The sequence below is a fragment of the Prunus mume genome, linkage group LG1 (genome assembly GCF_029339155.1).
Source record: "Prunus mume cultivar Tortuosa linkage group LG1, ASM2933915v1, whole genome shotgun sequence".
NCBI classification, from domain to species: domain Eukaryota; kingdom Viridiplantae; phylum Streptophyta; class Magnoliopsida; order Rosales; family Rosaceae; genus Prunus; species Prunus mume.
In genome coordinates, this window is record NC_142698.1 from 18,307,359 (window position 1) to 18,326,535 (window position 19,177).

Sequence of the window (19,177 nt, forward strand, 5' to 3'; positions counted from 1 at the left end):
TACTATTTCTACGAAAAATACCATTTATGGGTATTTTTCAAGCAAATGTGCATTCCCCTCTTTTTTTGGACCGAATAGACAAATCAACTTCCTTGACCTTTGCCCCCATACATGGTCTTACGACTTTCACTGGTACAAATAACATAAAGAAATGTAACCAACGTTTATTGGAAAAAGCAACCCCAAAGATTTGGGAGATCAAACCTATGGGACTTAAGGAATGATGGAAGGGAATAAAAAAAGAAATAAAAAAAGAAAAGAGAGGAAACCGAAATCAAGGGGAAAAAGAATACGCGGTCCAAGCAGATTTTAAATCAGCTCTTTCAAACCAAGAAAAAGATGTTGAAGAAGATTATACGGGTTCTTCCTAAAAGTGAAAATAGGCAAAGACTTTGGGCCTTTCTCGTTTGTGACTTTTATGAGGGCTTAAGCTCGGCCCAATTATGGGTGACAAACCCCACAAACAAAAATATATATCAATCCATTCCAAGTGCGACATGTGTAAATAATTTGGGTATTGTAATGCGTTTGATGCTTTCTTACCCCCTTTAAAAAAAACATATGCATTTTTTACTTGCTCAACATAGAAAAATATGCATTTTTCACTGTATTAAATTTGTTACCCTCTTTAGTTAATTGTTTCACGTATATAAATACATACTATGTGGGATTCAAAGCAAGTGCTTGAGTGCAACAAACGCCATTACCAACATTATACATTTCTCCCTTGCTATCTAATTGCTGACTGAAAAATACATGGAGAAGTTTGTATAAAATGGCTTTTTTGGTTACACTCTTGGTTATTGCATATGGTAAGATATCTCATCCTCATTATTTACTTTGGCAATAATAATACTACATATATCGGTTAAATTTAGGCTTCAACTCTCAAGTGTTAGGTACCCTTAAGTCCGACCAAAACTCGAAAGTTAGAACCCAAAATATGGCCTCTATCAAAACATTATGTATTCTAAATTAGCAACAATCTCATGCAAATGGATCGAAACTAGCAAAACTATCATGAAAATGCATTAATAATAAGTTGGTAAGTTTATAACTAAAATGGGAAACTCAAATGTGTTGGCATGGTAGGTTTGGAGCTATATGCAGAAGCAATTGATGTGTCTTGATCCAGCAAGTTCATGTTTACGAAATGCATTTGGTCAATCAAGCATTGAAAAACATGCTTAGGATTCTGAAATTCGTGAGGTTGAATTTGAACTAAGTGATTTGTTATTGACTTTCTTTTTCAACTATGCCTCTTAGAGGATAATCTAATTCGTGATGATAACAAAATGATATTAATATTTAAATAGTATAGCCGGGCTGCTATATTCTTTAAATATATTCTAATATTTTAAATGTATAGCCGCACGGTTATACTTTTAAAATATTAGAATATATTTAACGATTATGGCCGTTCGGCTGTACTTTTAAAATATGTTAATATTTAACAAGTATAGCCTTGTGACTATACTGTAAAAATATTCATATATATATTTAAAGAGTATAGCTACGCGGATATACTCGTTAAATATATTCTAATATTTTAAAAGTATATCCCAAAATGGTTTTGTTTTTTGTAATTAAGTAATATCTTAGCCTTTTATAATTACTTTAATTAGTAATTATGTTTATTTATTTAGTGAATAATTAGTATTTAAAAATTTTACTAATTTCATAAATTACATAATATATAGTAATTAATTGTTTTAGATTATTTTGTGAACTTTGTTTTTTATTTTGTTTTATACAAAATTAGTTTTTTTTAATAGCCTTTTATACCATTTTCATATAGCACATGTCGTCACTTACCTTCACCAATTGGGTTGACCCCGAGGTTTAGACCCTTTTAGTTAATTCCTTTAGCAATCCATACAACAAAATCCAATAAGATGCATTTTTCGCTAACTTACCAAAAGAGAAAACATGAATTTTTCTCTATATTGAATTTCTGATTGTTACAATGGGAGGAAATCAAACTTTTGATCTAACACATGTCACCACTTACCTTCACCACTTGGTTTGACCCCGAGGTTTAGATTTTTGACCTTTTTGGCTAATTCTTTTAGCTATCCATACGACACAATCCAACAAGATGCATTTTTTGTTTACTTACGAAAAGAGAAAACATGAATTTTTCTCTATATTAAATTTCTTATTGTTAAAATGGGAGGAAATCAAACTCTTATATGAATCATAACTCTTTTAGAAATTCATAAAACACAATCCAACAAAATGTGTTTTTTCGCTTACTCATCAAAAGAGACAAGATACATTTTTCTATGTATTTTAGATTTCTTACCTTCTTCTTTTTGCTATTCCATAAGGGAGTCGAGCCCTTTGCCTAATCAAATTCTAACCCATTTCCCAACCTACCCTCTCCACTTTACCTAATTTCTTAGCTTTTTAACTAATTGCTACACCTATATAAATCTCATATCATTACAGGAACTTCAAGTACTTGAGCGCAGCAGTCAATTCCCTATATATTATATACGTATCTTATACATTCCTGCTATCTAATTGCTAACTCAAAAAGACATGGACAAGTCTTCATCAAAATTGGCTCTTCTGGTTGTGCTCATGGTTATTGCATCTGGTAAAATCTCTCATTCTTGTTTAAAATTAAGTTAAATTTGGATAACTCCCAAGATTCAATATCAACTAATATCACAATATTCTACTCATTATATAAGTAAATCAATAATTAATTGTTGGCAGGTTTGGAGTTATGTGCTGAAGCAAGAAACATCGCAGTCATAGAGCCTGATTGTCTCTATGATCCAGAATGTGCAAATTTTTGCTGTGCTAACCAGAAAGTAAAGGCGCATCACACCATTCCTCCTCCCCTTTCTCCCGTGGCCGTGAACTGAAGTTAATTAATTTCAGGCACACATGACATGGTGTTGTTGCCTTGTTGGCTCAATAAAATTGTAAACCATAGTTTACAGAGATGATGAAGAATTAATAAAAATATAGCTGCTATATTTCTCTTATTAATTTATTTTTATATACAAGCAATATATGAGATGAGGAGATTAAACCTAAGGTATAACGGTAAATGCCCTTAACCGTAAACTCATGTTTGATAGCAAGCCACTGTAAAAGTTTTTTGGTTTTAATTTTATTTTTCTAATAAGCCGTAAACTCATCCCCCTTCTCTACGCCCTTGGATTTGCTGATCGCTTGTTTTCGTCAGTAATGTCCCGGAACGACTTTCTTTTCACTATCAGAGAAAATTGGTCTTCATTCTTGTTATCGTAGGATCGAAGCCTCCGACGATTGCCACAAGCTGATGTTGAAGAAGATAGTGAAGACATCGTCGCTTTGCTGCTACTAGATCTCATCTTGAATCTGGATTTGGCTGGCGAATTATCGCTTTGCTTCTTCTTGCTCCTAGATCCTAACTTATTATTATGATTCCAAGCTGATCCGGACACGAATCAGCTTTGGCTTCGCTCACTTAAAGCCTCACTGGAGCTGCTGGACACGCACGACGATTTTGTGGTGTCAAATCCAAACGACTCAGTTGCCGAAAATCTAAAAATCGTCTTTTAGGTTGATTGGGGCTTTGAGCGACTTCTCTAAACAAACTAATTAGACAATTCGAATTGATTGAACAAGAAGACAATTCAAATCAGATTAATCCGAGGGTTTAGGATCCAGATTAATTTAGCAAGTTGTTGATATTCTAAAACTAAAACCAATATTGTGATGCACATGAATTCAGCCAAACAACAAAGTGAGGATGCAATAAAGTGAAACGAGGGGAGCGACGATTTGTGCAAATTAGTTTTCTTCTGTTTGTTTGGGTTTTTCCACCCCAGTTCACCCCAAAAAATAAAGAGTGCTACTAAACTAACACTAAAATTAACTGAGTCCATCAATGGTGTACTCAGTTAATTTTAGGTTCATTTAGCATCCCACAAAATAAAAAACTAAATGGGAACGACAAAATAAGAAAGTGGAATATAGAGATGAGACAAACGGCGTTAAAGTCTCAATTGTGGAAAAAAAAAGTTCTAATTATGATGTGGGTTGTTTTTAAACATTAGATCATTTAGAGGGCTAAGATGTTCCAAAACGCACTTAAATGTACGTAATATAAATGCAGAGGCTCAAGATCCAGGGGGAATCGAACCTAAGGTGCAACGGTAAATGCTCTTAACCACTTGAGTTACAAACTCCATGCATTAAATTATTTATTTTTAATACAAACAACAATTTGAATTACCTAAAATTAATCTTAGTAATTCGTTTTAATCTATGATTCCAAAACTAAAACTAAAACTCATGAGGCACTTTGAAACATGAATCAATCGGAAGTTATTACCAACAGTTAAGTCCTTGAGTGCAAACAACAAGCGCGATTACCAACATTATACATTCCTGCCTTGCTATCTCATTGCTAACTAAAAAAGACACGGACAAGTTTGCCTAAAAAATGGCTTTTTTGGCTGCACACTTGGTTCTTGCATCTGGTAAGATATCTCATCCTCATTATTTACTTTTGGGATAATAATACTACATATCTCGGTTAAATTTAGGCTTCAATTCTCGAGTGTTAGGTACCCTAAGTCCGACCAAAACTCGAAAGTTAAAACCCAAAATATGGCCTTTATTAAAACATCATGTCTTCTAAATTAGCAACTATGTCATGCAAATGGATCGAAACTAGGAAAAGTATCATGAAAATGCATTAAGAATAAGTTGGTAAGTTTATAACTAAAATGGGAACTCAAATGTGTTGGCATGGCAGGTCTGGAGCTACATGCGGAAGCAAGGGTGCCTGTACAAAATCTTTCCTGCCTCAATGCTGAAGACTGCTACTCGTATTGACCTATATGCGTTTATTGCACTTGCGTTATGAAGCAGTGTCACTGCTGCAAAAAGGGCTTCCCTATTTCTCCAGCTCCTGCTGCTACAGACGATGATGCCAACTTCCTACCATGGCCATGAGCTGAGCTCTAATTTCAGGGACACTTGACAGAACATGTTGATGATGTTTAACTTGTTGCCTAGTTTGTTTAGTAAAATTGTAGGCCACAATTTACAGAGATGATGAATAATAATTAATACAAATATGGCTGCTATATTTCTCTTATTAATTCTTTTAATCTATGATTCCAAAAGACAAACCAAAACTCATGAGGCACTTTGAAACATGAATCAATTTTAAACCATGTCTCACATGGGATATGATATTTACATTTTTGGTCTGTTGAGTTGCATTTGTAAATACAAACCATTGAAGCTCCTTGAAGATCTCTCTGCATCATCAGTGTGATAAAAGAGATAATGGACGGTCAGGGATGGAGGGAATTGGAATAGTATTTTCTAGTATTTTCACAATTTGGTCCATTGTTGGCCTGACATATGCTACTGGATGAGAAGCAAGCACAGCAACCAAAACATATCTCTCCATTGCTTCTGGTAGGCCTAACTCAGGCATGCCTTCATCAAGGACATCAAAAGCTCTGCCCTCCCTCACTTGTGACCATGCCCAATCTGCCAATAACAAAGGCCTGTTCTCATCAGTGAATTCAATAACTGCTTTCTTCCCACTCAAAATCTCCAGTAGCACAACCCCGAAACTGTACACGTCAATTTTTTGAGATATTTGGCCATACAAAGCATACTCAGGAGCCACATAACCAAGTGTCCCAGCCACCCTTGTGCTCACATGTGTCTGTCCTTCTGGTGTGAACTTTGCAAGGCCAAAGTCAGCCAGTTTTGCCTCAAATGTTTCATCCAGAAGTACATTGCTTGCTTTAATGTCTCTATGAATGATAGCAGGCTGCACTCCATGGTGTAAATAAGCCAATCCGCGAGCCATTCCAAGCGCAATCTTTTGGCGAATCGACCAACTAAGCTTCTTGAATTCTGGTAGAAAAAGATGGTCGTAGAGGCTTCCGTTTCGCATCAAATCACAAGCTAGTATTCTCTGGTGGCCTTCTCTAGGCAATGTTGAAATACAATAGCCTCTCAGAGCCACAAGATTCACATGCCTTACACTGGCAATAACCTCCACTTCATGTGCAAAAAGTTGGTCTCCAACAGCAGAGCAGTTCTTGAACCTTTTCAATGCAACTTCTGACCCATCTTCTAATATCCCCTTATAAACATTCCCAAATCCTCCCATACCAATTATGTTCTCCCTTGAGAAATTCCCTGTAGCCTTTCGAATTTCCTCGAAGCTGAGCTTTAATGAAGAAGAATTTCTGCCACAGGATTCCAGCTCCACACTCGAAAATGGTTCGATTTGAACCAAATTCTCCTTTTTTGTCCTCTTCCATTTCTTGTGCCATATCCAAAGAAACCAAAGCACTACAACTGCCCCAACAAAGCCATGGAAACAACCCGTCATGATCCCCCACATCACTGCATTGGAGTTTTTAGGCTTTTTCCTAGATGGAGAGAAATCAAGCAGAAATAAACACTTGGCAGTCCCTATATCAGTTGGTCCAAACCTGTTAGCAAAAGCTGCAGCATATATAAATGGGTACCCATTGGGGTCCGAAACATTCCCATCATTAGGGGCTTTGAAATAAGAGGCACGAACAGTCGACAAGCGTTCCACGCAGGAATTACAAGCAGAATTATTCTTCAAAGACTGATCACAAGAACCCTTTATTTGCTGCAACTCCTGTGCTGAAACCAAGCTCTCAAAATCAGACTTTGTTGTGATGTTCATACAAGTCTGTGAAATGAAACTGGTCTTCAAGCCACAGGTGGATTTGATGTCAAACCCTGGTATGAATTCATTGACTAGATTCTCATATGAATCCCAGCAGACATCCAAGACACTAGGAGACAGTGAAAACAATCCACTGGTTCGAAGATATTCTGATCGAATCAGACGCATTCCTTGCAGCATGTACTGACACTCAGTTGCAATATCCTGCTTGGGGAATGGTAGAGAGTTCTCCCTGATGAGTTTTTGGAGAGCATTGATATTCAATGGACATGAAACATTACCCAGTTTTCTATGTGAGGTTTCATGGCTACCGGCTATAGAATTGGTGAAGCCTAAAACCAATCCAAGGAGGAAATGAAAAACAGGCATATGATAGCTTATTAAGGTTTTCATGAGATTTGCAGAAATGGGGATGGCCCTTTTGGTTTTTTGGAAGGGAAATGGGAAGTTTGACTTCAGTCATTGGGAGCTCACAAATGGTTAAAGTCTTGAAAGTTAAATTGGATTTTGGCAGTTATTGTTGGAGGGAAACAATTTAAAATCACTTGTGGATATGATCCTAACTTCTAACTGACTTTTAAATATGGGGTCTTGTTAGCGATTCCTTACTTAGTTAGGATTTTGGTTCCTCATTATGCTAGGATTTTTGGTTACTTATCTATTTGTCTAGTCCTATTATAATTGAGATTTATTTTTTATTGTAATTTAGATTTATTTCCCATTTTATTTAGCGTTGTATTTCCTTATAAATAAATCCATATTGAAGAAGAATATCTGAGCATATCTGAAAATTTGCCTTACTTTGTTTGACTTGGTATCATAACCAGGTTCCTGGGTGTCTATTTGCTACTTTTTTACAAACCTTATTTTTTCCTTCGTGAGCCCCCTCACCGCTCACCGCTTATCCTTAATTTTTTATCTTCTTCCAAATCTTGATCCTTTGCAAGCCTCGGATTTGTGGGGGAGATAGACACAATGTGCTTGCGACGTAGGTTTTCTTGTGACATGTGCTTGCATTCTCCTTGCAATTTAAGTGTTCTCCTCCCCTCCACTTCAAGGGGGGAGGGAGATTGAAAATGATATATTTATTGACGTATCCCCATTACCTTGATGTATGAAGATATTGCCAATTTCTTGGCTCCAACAACCCATTCTCTTAAGGGGGAGAGGGAGAATGAAGAGAAGTTTCCGCTAAATTAGGAGGAATTCTCCTTTGTCATTCTTTTGTCATTGTCGATGTTGTTGCTGTGTTTCGATCCATCTCTACAACATTAAAAACCCTAACCCTAAACACTACCTATTTCTGATGCAGATAAAGAGCCATTAAAGTTTATGGGGCATTTGAATAAAAAGCATTAATAAGTTCAATGCATGAACTTTTTGTTTTGGCTTCTAATAAATTCCATATAATTGGAATGGAATAGCTAGAGTCGTAATTATTTGGATGGGGCTTAATGTATCTAAATTAATGGGTTAATTAATTTAGGTGCTAGTTCATTGTATGCAATGAGAGATTAAGTCTGTAAATACTTGTATGCTCATATTTCTCCGAGGGTGGTTGTTGATAATTGAAATTGAAAACAAAGAGAGTGTTCTCTCATCTTTTCTCATAATCTAGGCTTGGTGGTTCGTGTTTCATGTTTTCCAACATCCTTGCTCGAGTGTTGCTGCATCAATTGGTATTAGAGCTTGGCTACGCTCTTGGGCTGTTTCCATTCTAATGGCTCTTTATTTGCATCATGCACTATATACCTATCCTATAATCCTAGCCCATCGTCATCGCCTACCTTGCCACTGTTGGCACCGCATATCTTGCTACTACTGCTACTACCGCTATTCCGCCCCATCCATTACCATGCCAAATGTTGATGCCTTTATTTCTTCACCTGCTTCTGGTTCTACTTCATCTAATGCTTCTCATACCCCTATTATGATTGTTCATATTGAATCTTCCACCAACCTACTATTGGGATTCAAATTGAATTTTTGTGTTCTGCCGTGCTCACAAGGTTTCTATGTTTTGCCTTACCTACTATCGTGCTCATAAGGTTTATGTGTTCTGCTATGTGCTCTATTTTTTAGGGTTTGCTCTTATGTTTCTGCTGCGAACTTTGATTTGGTTTGTCAGTTGTTTCACTCATGGTTTACGACAAGACCCTCTCTATAGTTGTTCGATTTGGTTAATGTCGAGTATAGTGTTCTATGACTTGCTTCTCAAATTGGGATGCAAAACATCTTTGCACCAACTTGAGGAGGAGTTTTAGCAAGTCCTTAGTAGGATTTTGGTTTCTTACTATGTTAGGATTTTTGGTTATTTACCTATTTGTCTAGTTCTAATTGAGATTTATTTCCTATAGTAATTTAGATTTATTTTCTATTGTAATTTAGAATTGCACTTTCTTATAAATACCTCCATATTGGAGAAAAATATCTGAGCATATCTGAAAATTTGCTCTACTTTGTTTGACCGATCTTGGGTATGTGTAGTACACCTATAAGCGCATTTCCTATGTGAAGTTGCCTTGTGATCAAAATGAATATATATTTTTTAATCAAAATGAATATTTTAGACGTTAGAACTTATAATCATGAAAACCAAAGAATTAGTCTAATAGGAAAAACAAAAGAAGAGTTGCCAAAAAGACCTGGCATGTTTGTCTTAGTTTTTATGGTAGATCACCACATGATGCATCAATATTATATACCTTATAGGCCTTAATTATTAGATTCTTCCTATGTTCCTTGGTTGGATTAGAATGTAGTCATGTCCTATTCTAATTAACATCTTCCAATTGTCCTATCCAATGGAATAAGTACTATGCAATCAAGCTGACAAAAATATGATCTGTTTCTTTGAAAACTCTTCCATCTGTTGAAAAATATGGGAAGATTATGGAGCTTAAATCGACCGGCAACGAAGAATCTAATCGAGAAGCAAGATGAAATTATTAAATACTAGGTCAGCATTGAAAGTATCATTTTAGTGTTTAGTATAATTACAGTCTATGTTCAGTTAAGTTTCCATTTGAAACGATCAAGTCAACACATGTGTTACACCACCAGTGTTCTTTCTTTACTTATAAAATACACCAGTATGCATATGACCAGTTTGTCCATGCTCAAAGTCAAGAAGTTATATGGGTAAGTTTCAGCACAAGAACTTCTCAGTTTAAGTGATGATGACAGAACAATCTCAATAATAGTAACACATAATCAGAAAAGATTCTGTAGCCAGAGCAAACCAGTGTCAGGTTCAGCAATTGTTAATTACCAAAATTTGAGCTGAATGGCTCCATGAATCAAAGAATTTTACACCTTCAGTAAAAAATGTCTTTCTCTATAATGATTCAAAAGAATTGGAATACTATCTTTACATGTGTTTTTGTGAACTTCCCACTTTCTCCAAACCACTTAGAATGGGATGGTCACTCTCATAGCCACATGGTTGCTGGCCCTCAGGGCTTGAAATGTAACTTGAGCCACTAAAGCTAGCTGGCTGATCTATTTTAACCATTTCATCAACAAGAGGGCAATCTGGGATTGAGGGAAGTGGAAAATCTGATTCCAACATCTTCACAACTTGGTCCATTGTTGGCCTTGCATATGCTACTGGATGAGAGCAAAGAGCTGCAACTAAAACATGCCTTTCCATAACTTCTGCAAAGCCCAATTCAGGCATGTTTTCATCTACAACATCTAATGGACTGCCTTCCCTCACTTGGGACCAAGCCCAATCTGCCAACAGCAAAGTTCCGGTGCCATCAGCTTCTACAACCGCTTTTTTCCCACTCAGAAGCTCAAGAAGTACTACCCCAAAACTGTAGACATCACTTCTTTCTGATAATTGCCCATACATGGCATATTCAGGTGCAACATATCCTAGTGTCCCAGCTACCCTTGTGCTCAAATGTGTAAATCCTTCTGGTGTGAACTTTGCAAAGCCAAAATCAGCCAGTTTTGGCTCAAATGTTTGATCTAGAAGTATGTTACTAGCTTTAACATCTCTGTGGATGATGGCAGGCTCCTACACCGTAATGCAAATAAGCCAATCCGCGGGCAATTCCACTAGCAATCTTTTGTCGAATTGGCCAACTGAGTTTCTTCATCCTTGAATCAAAAAGATGATCATAGAGACTTCCGTTGTGCACCAATTCACACACAATTATCCTCTGGTGGCCTTGCAAAGGCACTGCCACAGTACAATAGCCTCTCACAGTAACAAGATTCACATGCCTAATGCTTGCAATAACGTCCACCTCATGTGCAAAAGCTTCATCCCCACCAGCAGAGAAGTTCTTGAACCTTTTCAAAGCTACTTCAGACCCATCAGCTAATATTCCCTTATAGACATTCCCATAGCCTCCCATCCCAATTATGTTCTCCCTTGAGAAATTCTTGGTAGCCTTTTTGATTTCCTCAAATGGGAACTTAACCAAACTGGTATTTTCACCAACAATCTCCATGGCTGAAGCAAAACCCATCTCGGTTAATGCCATGTTTCTCTTCCTTCCCCTGTGCTTCTTGTGCCTTCTCCAAAGAACCCAAACCACCAAAACTGCCACAAAGAACCCACTAACACATCCTACCAACACCGCCCAATGCATTACCTTGGTATGCTTGATCCTTTTAGTATTTACATTAAAGGCATTGAAATCTAGTGAAAACAAACACTTGACTGTGCCCAAGTTTGTAGGCCCATACCTGCTAGCAAAAGCTGCAGCATACATAAATGGATAGCTATTGCAATCTGATTCATTCCCATCCACAGGCCTACCAAAGTTAGAAGCACTTTAAAGACGCCACAACCTCTGCTTACATGAATCACAAGTTGAATTATTCTCCAAAGACTGATTGCAAGAGTCCTGAATTCCCTGCAGCTCAGATTGAGAAATCAGGCTTTCAAACTGTGACCGGGTTGTGATATTCATGCAACTCCGTGTCATCAAACTGGCCTTAAATCCACAAGTGGATTGAACCCCGAACCCGGGTAACGACTCATTGCTCAAACTTTCATAGGCATGCCAACATGCCTCGGAGGCATTGGAAGGCGGGGAAAAGTAGCCGGTGGTTCGGAGATATTCTGATCGAAGTAACAGGATTCCTTCAAGCATGAACTGGCACTCTGTCTGGACGTCAAGAAGCAAGATGGGTTGATCACCTTCACGGATTATTTTACGGAAAGCATCAATGTCCAATGGACATGGAGCATTGCTCAATTTTCTATGTGGGATTTCATGGCTGCTGGCAACGCAGGAGCCAAAACTGGTGAAGCTTAAGCACAACCCAAGATAGAGGAAGAAGAAGAGAGGCATTTGAAGCTAAGTTTTTCATCAAACATTTGAAACTGATGGTCAATTCAATTGAATGTGTTTGCTTTTCAATGAAAACTTTTGCTTGAGTAATCTCAGAAGAAGTCAAATGAATTATATGGTAAGCTTGCAATTCTCTTCCATTTCTATATACGAGGTTTGACAGTAAGACTTGGAGGGAACCAACATGGAAGTAGACATAACCGATTTTTAAAAGTGGGAGCCTTGGATGTGTTTGCTCACACCTATAAGTACTCTAAGGTTGAGAGGAGTATTTTGATCACAGGATTGTAGACCGTCGGATTTTGCTACAATTGTGACATTTTTGACAGGAGTTCAAGCAGTTGCTTGATAATAATTTGTGAAGCTCTCTTATGATTTCCATGGTGGTGTTTGACCTTGTCAACTTTTGAGAGTGGCGTAGAAGCTGCTTCAATCATCCAATCAACATTCAATGTAAGTCTTCTTTTATGACGCCAATCTTGGCTAAAATGCAAATGCTCTCCTTTGGAGTTTAGCAAACATTTTTACAGGTCGGTATATGAAGTTCAAAGTTAGTTGAAGCGGGTTGCTCGCTCCTTTATACTCAAGTTCAAAATTTGATCTTTTGCCATGAGTGATGTAAAATTTGGTCTGTGGACTTCTTTTGGGCATGGACTTTTTTTTTTCATCTTGTTCAAGAAGCCCTTTGTTTTTGTTTTTGTTTTTTATAAACTTTTTATCTTTGGCAATTAAGAAGCCCATCACATCACTATTCAAGTGAATCTTTTGTCTTGTTTTCATTTTACTTTTATTTTGCATATTTAGGAAAGCCGTTACACCTATCGTCCACTTGATTATGACCATGAAATCAAGCAAAAACAAATTTAATGTCTCTAGCTTGGATGTCCACATCTTCATGGTCAAAAGTAAAAGTTACAATTCATGCATAGAGCCATGATGACTGAGACAGTGCACATGTTGACACAGGGTCCATCTGATTTTGATTTCACAACTCAAATACATACAGATCTGCCTAACTTATATAGCCCAATAAACCATACTCTCTGTAAACGTTACTGTCAGATCCTTCCCTCCACACAATTCTCTTTCATGAATTATTATCTAGAAACATATGATTGTACGTTGATATTAAATGATCGTCTCATCAGTCATTTATGGATATACAAATTCATCTCACCTCTAACTACAAATTCATGATGACCATCCTTTTGATGATGCACATGAAATCCTGCTCTTTCTTTTTCTTTTTCTTATTATGTCGGCAAGTGTTGTACAAATAATTTCTCATGTCATTGTTCTTTCAGGTTTAACGTGGATGTTTTCTGGCAGAATTGTATTGACAAAAGTATGGAAAAAGGAAGCCTTTACACCAATCCACCACTTGATGTGCTTGATTTTGACCACCAAATCAAGCAACAACATATTTAATGTGTTTAGCTTGAATGTCCACATCTTCATAGACTCGGACAATGAACATGTTAACACATCAACCGGCATATCAGGCTCAGTTTCACGACTCAAACACCATACACACCTAATTAATAACAATACGCCATTCATTTCTTGATTTCATTTCTCACACAAGAAACAAAAAGTGCATGCATATGCAAGTGGTTAAAACAAGCTTGTGGATTGCCAGAGAAGGAGTGTCATTGCAAATTATAATATTTCGTGTAGTGTAGGTCACGAAGGTGTATTTTATTATAATGTATCATTTTTTCTTGATGCTATCCCCCATTTGTAATGGGTTACTTTATGTTGGGACCGTACTGGGTTGTCTTGCGATGGGACAGAACAACATTCTTCTAACCTCACATTGGGAGATGGCGTCGGGTCAGTGTTGTTTCCCAATCCATGCATAGGTTTGCGTTCTATACCATCCATACACTCCCTTTCCCCTATATGTTTTTGCCTAATCAAACTTTCATGATATAATGCTATTTTTATTATCATAAGGTCTATCTTATAGATGATCATATATTTTTGAGCTCCATCAAGTTATTTGAGGTCAATTCCGCTAAATTTTATGCTTGGAAGTACTTCACATATGGAGTAGATATATATTTTTTGTTAATAAGGAAATGAAATACATACGTTCAATTGGGAAATTTATATTTAAAATATTGAAATTAAAGTGACTACTTTTGGATAAAGAAATCTGTCCAAAGTTGATAGTAAAGTTATTCAACACGAGTCAAGCGTACATGTAATGGTGGAATTATTCGCGCTCTACTCGAGGACTCTTCTATACTAGCGGAACACTTTTTTAGATACTATTTGTACTTTCTGAATCCCAACATAAATGAAGAAATGCAAAGGAGCCCGTGAATATGCTTTCTCGGAAACAACTTTTGCCCAATGATGCAACATCTACTTTTATTAAATGTGGCCTCTTATGTATTTCTTTGGAATGAAATAAAAAGAAATGCATGGATTTCAAATATTTTAGTGCACTTAATCATTTCAAAATCCTAACATTTTCATGTATTTGGTAAAATCTTAATCTTTTTTTTTCTTTGAGATTCTTCCATAAAAGTGAAACCTCAATATCAACCAAGTAGATTGCACATATCCAAAGGGAAGATCCAAAAATGGATCATCCTTCCTTATGGGAGGATTCTGTGGTAGATTACCCTAGTTGAATTTGGGGCAAATATAATTACTTAAAAAACAAATTAAGAAGCCCAAGATTGAAAAGCTTGGCATTTTAACTGTGCCAACAAATTAGTGAGGATGTCTCACAAACCAAGGCCAACATATTAAATTTGTGGAAAGACGCAAGAATTTAATCAAACCACGACCAACGTCCACTCTCTCTCTCTCTCTCTCTCTCTCTCTGTGTGAAACTTTCTCTCACTCGGTTTAAGGTTGAGAGCAGAAGTCGCTGTCGAGCTTTGAACACTTGTCAGTAACCCAGTTCGACGCAGCAGCGACTCTTTCGGACCGATGTAAAAAATTCAACGAAAGGGAGAGAAAACAGTGTGAAAAAGGAAAGAGAAAGAGTAAACAAACTTAAGACAATAATGAATGCGAGGCTCTTCCATATTTAGTTTCTAGATTCCCTTCTCTTTTACTTATGGATAATAACAAGAAGATTTTGTAGCTTTAGAAAAATAAAATATTTTTGCCTTTAAAAGAGAGATTAGCAGGGCCTTCTTGTTGAGACTATTTTGTATTTTGCTTGGCCAGGCTAGTGGTTCTTGCTGGTTTATGACAGTGTTCATGGCGGATGGTGAAGAGCAGGGACCTTATTGTCTATGGTATGTGTGCTTTCTCCCCCATGTTCTCTCATTTGGGTATACCTTATACCTTCATGTTTTTAAAATTTTACCATTTTGTAATGTTTTATGTTGAGGTTCAGCTTGTGGGTCTTGTGGATTATGTATGCCAATGTAAAAGCTGTGGTCTTTTCTGCAAAACTGAGATGATTTTTCTTTCTTTTGTTTATCCTTTTTCTAAGCTTTTCTATTGGTTTTTTGGCTTGCGATCTTTTGGATTTTCAATGTCTGTGCAATGGCAAAGAATGGCATAAATCTCTTTCCTTTCTGGCACTTTGGCAAGTTTGCAGCATCATTCAGTATTAGGAACCCTTGGAAATTCTTGTACCTTTCCTGTCCTGTTTCAAGTGGTGGATGATATATTGATTTTGAGTCTGAAATTGAGGAAATAACTTTTTAAGGGAATGTCTTAGCCTTTTTAATCCTTCACTAGAGCCGTGATGGCTGGCTTATATCTGCCCTTTCAGAGATGCAGATTCTGATTTTCACTTCCTTCATTTTTTGTGATTATAGATTCTTTGCCAACATTTTGATTTACTTCTATCCAGGGGGGCTGGAAAGGATCCTGAAAACTTAACGGTGAAGGCACCAGACGAGGTTTCTAAGGTGAAGCAGAAAAGAAGAGGTGTTCTACTTCCTTGTGCTTCTGCCCAAGGCAACTTCCTTTCCTCTTTGTGTTTATCTGTTTCCATGTTCTAATTCTTCTGTCATAATGCTTGGTTTCTTCTCTGTAGATTTGAGATGTTTGGACATAGAAAAGGAGAAAGAAGATGCCCAAACTCCTAGAGGAGTTTTAGAAGTTTGCATAAGAAGCTTTGAATCTGAAACTAGTGTTTCTGAAAACAGCACAACAGAATCAGAAGCTCCTTGTCCAAATTCAAGTTCACGTTCTCACTGGCGTAAGTTTTTTAAATTATGGAGTAAAAGATCAATTAAGCGCTTAGCCTCCTTCCCTCCTCTTGGCGTGCCAAAGATATCATCAAGAAGAAGGATCAGGAGTGCAAGAGAGAATCCAGGACTAGCTAATATATACAACTTCAAGTCTTCGCTGGTGACCTTTACCTTCTCTGACCTCCAAAGGGCGACCAATAATTTTAACAATGGTCAGTAATTTCGTCCACAAATTTAAACCTACTATCCAATATGAGACTCATTTGTTTCACATTTATAGCAGAATTTACAAAACTGCAAATGCAAGACTACTGACTTGAATTTAATCCATATAGAAACTTCAAATGGAAGTCTTATTTTTCATCTTGATTATGATATTTTCTTCCTGGTTCCTATTTCTTGCAGAAAATACAATTGGTAAGGGTGGCTATTCCGAAGTTTATAAGGGTTGTTTGAAAAATGGGCAGCTTATAGCAGTAAAGCGGCTGACTAAAGGAACATCAGATGAGAAAACAGCAGGCTTTCTATCTGAACTTGGCATTATAGCTCACGTAGATCATCCTAACACTGCTAAGTTAATTGGATGTTGCGTTGAAGGAGGAATGCACCTTGTTTTTGAATTATCTTCACTTGGGAGTTTAGGATCTCTCCTGCACGGTATGATCACAATTTGTAAATTCATGTTCTTAATTTAAACTTTTATGGATTTCTTAAGTATTCCGCGTATTCCAGGTCTGAAGGCTAACAAACTGGATTGGAGTAAAAGATATAAAATCGCTTTGGGGATAGCAGATGGTCTGCTGTATCTTCATGAGAGTTGTCAGAGGCGAATCATTCATAGAGATATTAAGGCTGATAATATTCTACTTACAGAGGATTTTGTGCCTCAGGTATTTCCTCTTTCTGCTGTTGGTTTGTTTTTATCATAATGTGTAGCCAAGGATAACAAACAGTTATGGCAATGTAGAAAACTGTGAATGATGATTGCCTCTTTCGTATTGGCAAAGAACAATTAACACTACTAAACTATGTCTCGTTTTTGTTTATCGCTTTAAATTTGACTTACTGATCAGTATGCCAATTTATACCAGATATGTGATTTTGGGCTTGCAAAGTGGCTACCCAAACAATGGACTCATCACAATGTCTCAAAATCTGAGGGCACATTCGGGTATGTATGGTAGCCTGTGTCATTTTACAGTTAAATAACGCTCTTTATAGTTCAATTTCTTCATTATACCCTTAAATGGCAGGTATTTTGCCCCTGAATATTTCATGCATGGAATAGTTGATGAAAAAACAGATGTTTATTCTTTTGGAGTCCTACTTTTGGAGCTTATCAGCGGGCGTCCAGCTCTGGATGATTCTCAGAAAAGTGTTGTAATTTGGGTAAATTTGCTTCTGCATAGTTTGAAACATATCATCTCATGATGTCAATATATACAAGTCCTGGCTCCCTTTTTAATTATTTTTTTTCTCTGTTGTAGGCAAAGCCTTTGCTTGATAACAATGAGATCAAGGAGCTTGTTGATCCTTCTATTGTGACAACTATGACCAGAAAGAGATGGATCATGTGGTTTTGACTGCATCTTTATGCATTGAGCAGTCTTCTATTTTACGTCCGCGAATGAGTCAGGCAAGTACAAATTAAAGATGCATATCTATGTGCTTCATATTTTCATGGTTTGTGTAAGTTCACAATCAGAAGAAGTTATGGCAGAATATGACTGGCCTGAATGTGATCTAACATTGTGTTGTGGCAGACTATAAAATTGTAACTGCATTTAAAACCAAAAGAAAACAAAAAGAAGGATTAGGAAGGAGTTCATACTACCTACCCTTTAGATGCTTTGAAAAATGTATTGTATGGGATGGCAGATTGATGAACAATTCTTTGGTTGGGTGCAGATTGTGGTACTTCTAAGAGGTGATGAATATGTATCGAACTGCGCAAAAGAATCGAAAAGGAGGTCTCATCAAAGAACATACTCGGAAGAACTGTTGGATGCACAAGAATATAATTCAACCAAGTATCTGGGCGATCTCAACCGTCACAAGCAGGTTGCTTTTGGTTCTTGAAACAGGTGGAGAGAATATTTGAACAATGTTTAATTATAGCAGTTCTCATAGACTCTTTTCTAGGGGTGCTTGCAAGTCCCATGGAAGTCAACTGGTTTTATATTGATCTTCATGGTGCTTGAAAGCACTCTCTCATCACTGAAACTGTGGCTTCTGTCTATCATGTAAATTCATGTCAGATGCCATGAATTCCATGTAAAAAAAAAAAAAGGTTTTTCCTTTCCATATGAACACCCGAATGGCACCGCTTTTGTTCTTCCATTGCTCAAACTTGTTGGATTTTTACTTTGTTTGGAAGAAAAATTTGAGCCTCATGGGATGAGTTCTTCAACTCTACTTAATATTTGCTTGTTTAATGAATTTTTTATGTTCAAAATATTTGTTCTTTGGTCTGAAATGAAGAGTTGGTTGATTTTTCTCATTGGGGGTGGGTCGTTAAAAAAGGTCCATATCCAAAATGTAACTGGCCCAACATAATAATCTGGTACTTTTTCTACTTTAGATTAATTTTCATATATGAAAAAAAAGTCAATCTCAGATTTCTTTCCTGTTAAGAGATGACAGCAAATAATCATACCACCGTTGTCCATTAAAAAAAACAAAAAGAAACAAACGTGTTGTGTTCCGCATCTTGGCTTAAGATATTCTCGTCCCTTGTCGTAAAGGAACCAAATGTCCCCTGTTTTTCAAATTATATTATTCCTTACGTTATGTCTATAATATCATAGGTCTCCCCGAGAGTTCCCACTAATCCCGTTTGGCCCCCAACACTTTCATCAAATACTGATATTGACCCTAATTGGCCTTCAATGCTTCAAATAAGATTCAAAAAGACTAGTTTGACCCCATATTATGTGATTCAAGAAAGGGAGAAAACAACGAAATCCTAAAAAATTTAAATATGGGAACTTCTTCAA

At 36.8% G+C, this 19,177-nt stretch overlaps 1 protein-coding gene and 2 pseudogenes across 1 annotated transcript; 1 reads left to right on the forward strand and 2 right to left on the reverse strand.

Moving 5' to 3' along the window:
* Positions 1 to 5,227: 5,227 nt before the first annotated feature.
* On the reverse strand, positions 5,228 to 7,096 carry LOC103318586 (putative LRR receptor-like serine/threonine-protein kinase RKF3 pseudogene; annotated as a pseudogene).
* A 2,925-nt stretch (positions 7,097 to 10,021) lies between these two features.
* LOC103318587 (putative LRR receptor-like serine/threonine-protein kinase RKF3 pseudogene) lies at positions 10,022 to 12,012 on the reverse strand (annotated as a pseudogene).
* Positions 12,013 to 14,936: 2,924 nt separating this feature from the next.
* On the forward strand, positions 14,937 to 18,398 carry RBK2 (ROP binding protein kinases 2). Its single transcript, XM_089041419.1, is given in 11 exon segments — positions 14,937 to 15,014; positions 15,202 to 15,272; positions 15,839 to 15,945; positions 16,025 to 16,393; positions 16,587 to 16,838; positions 16,914 to 17,071; positions 17,273 to 17,352; positions 17,435 to 17,570; positions 17,669 to 17,720; positions 17,723 to 17,817; positions 18,090 to 18,398. Coding segments are annotated over 10 exon segments (1,470 nt in total). The 5' UTR covers positions 14,937 to 15,014; positions 15,202 to 15,222; the 3' UTR covers positions 18,261 to 18,398.
* Positions 18,399 to 19,177: the final 779 nt, after the last annotated feature.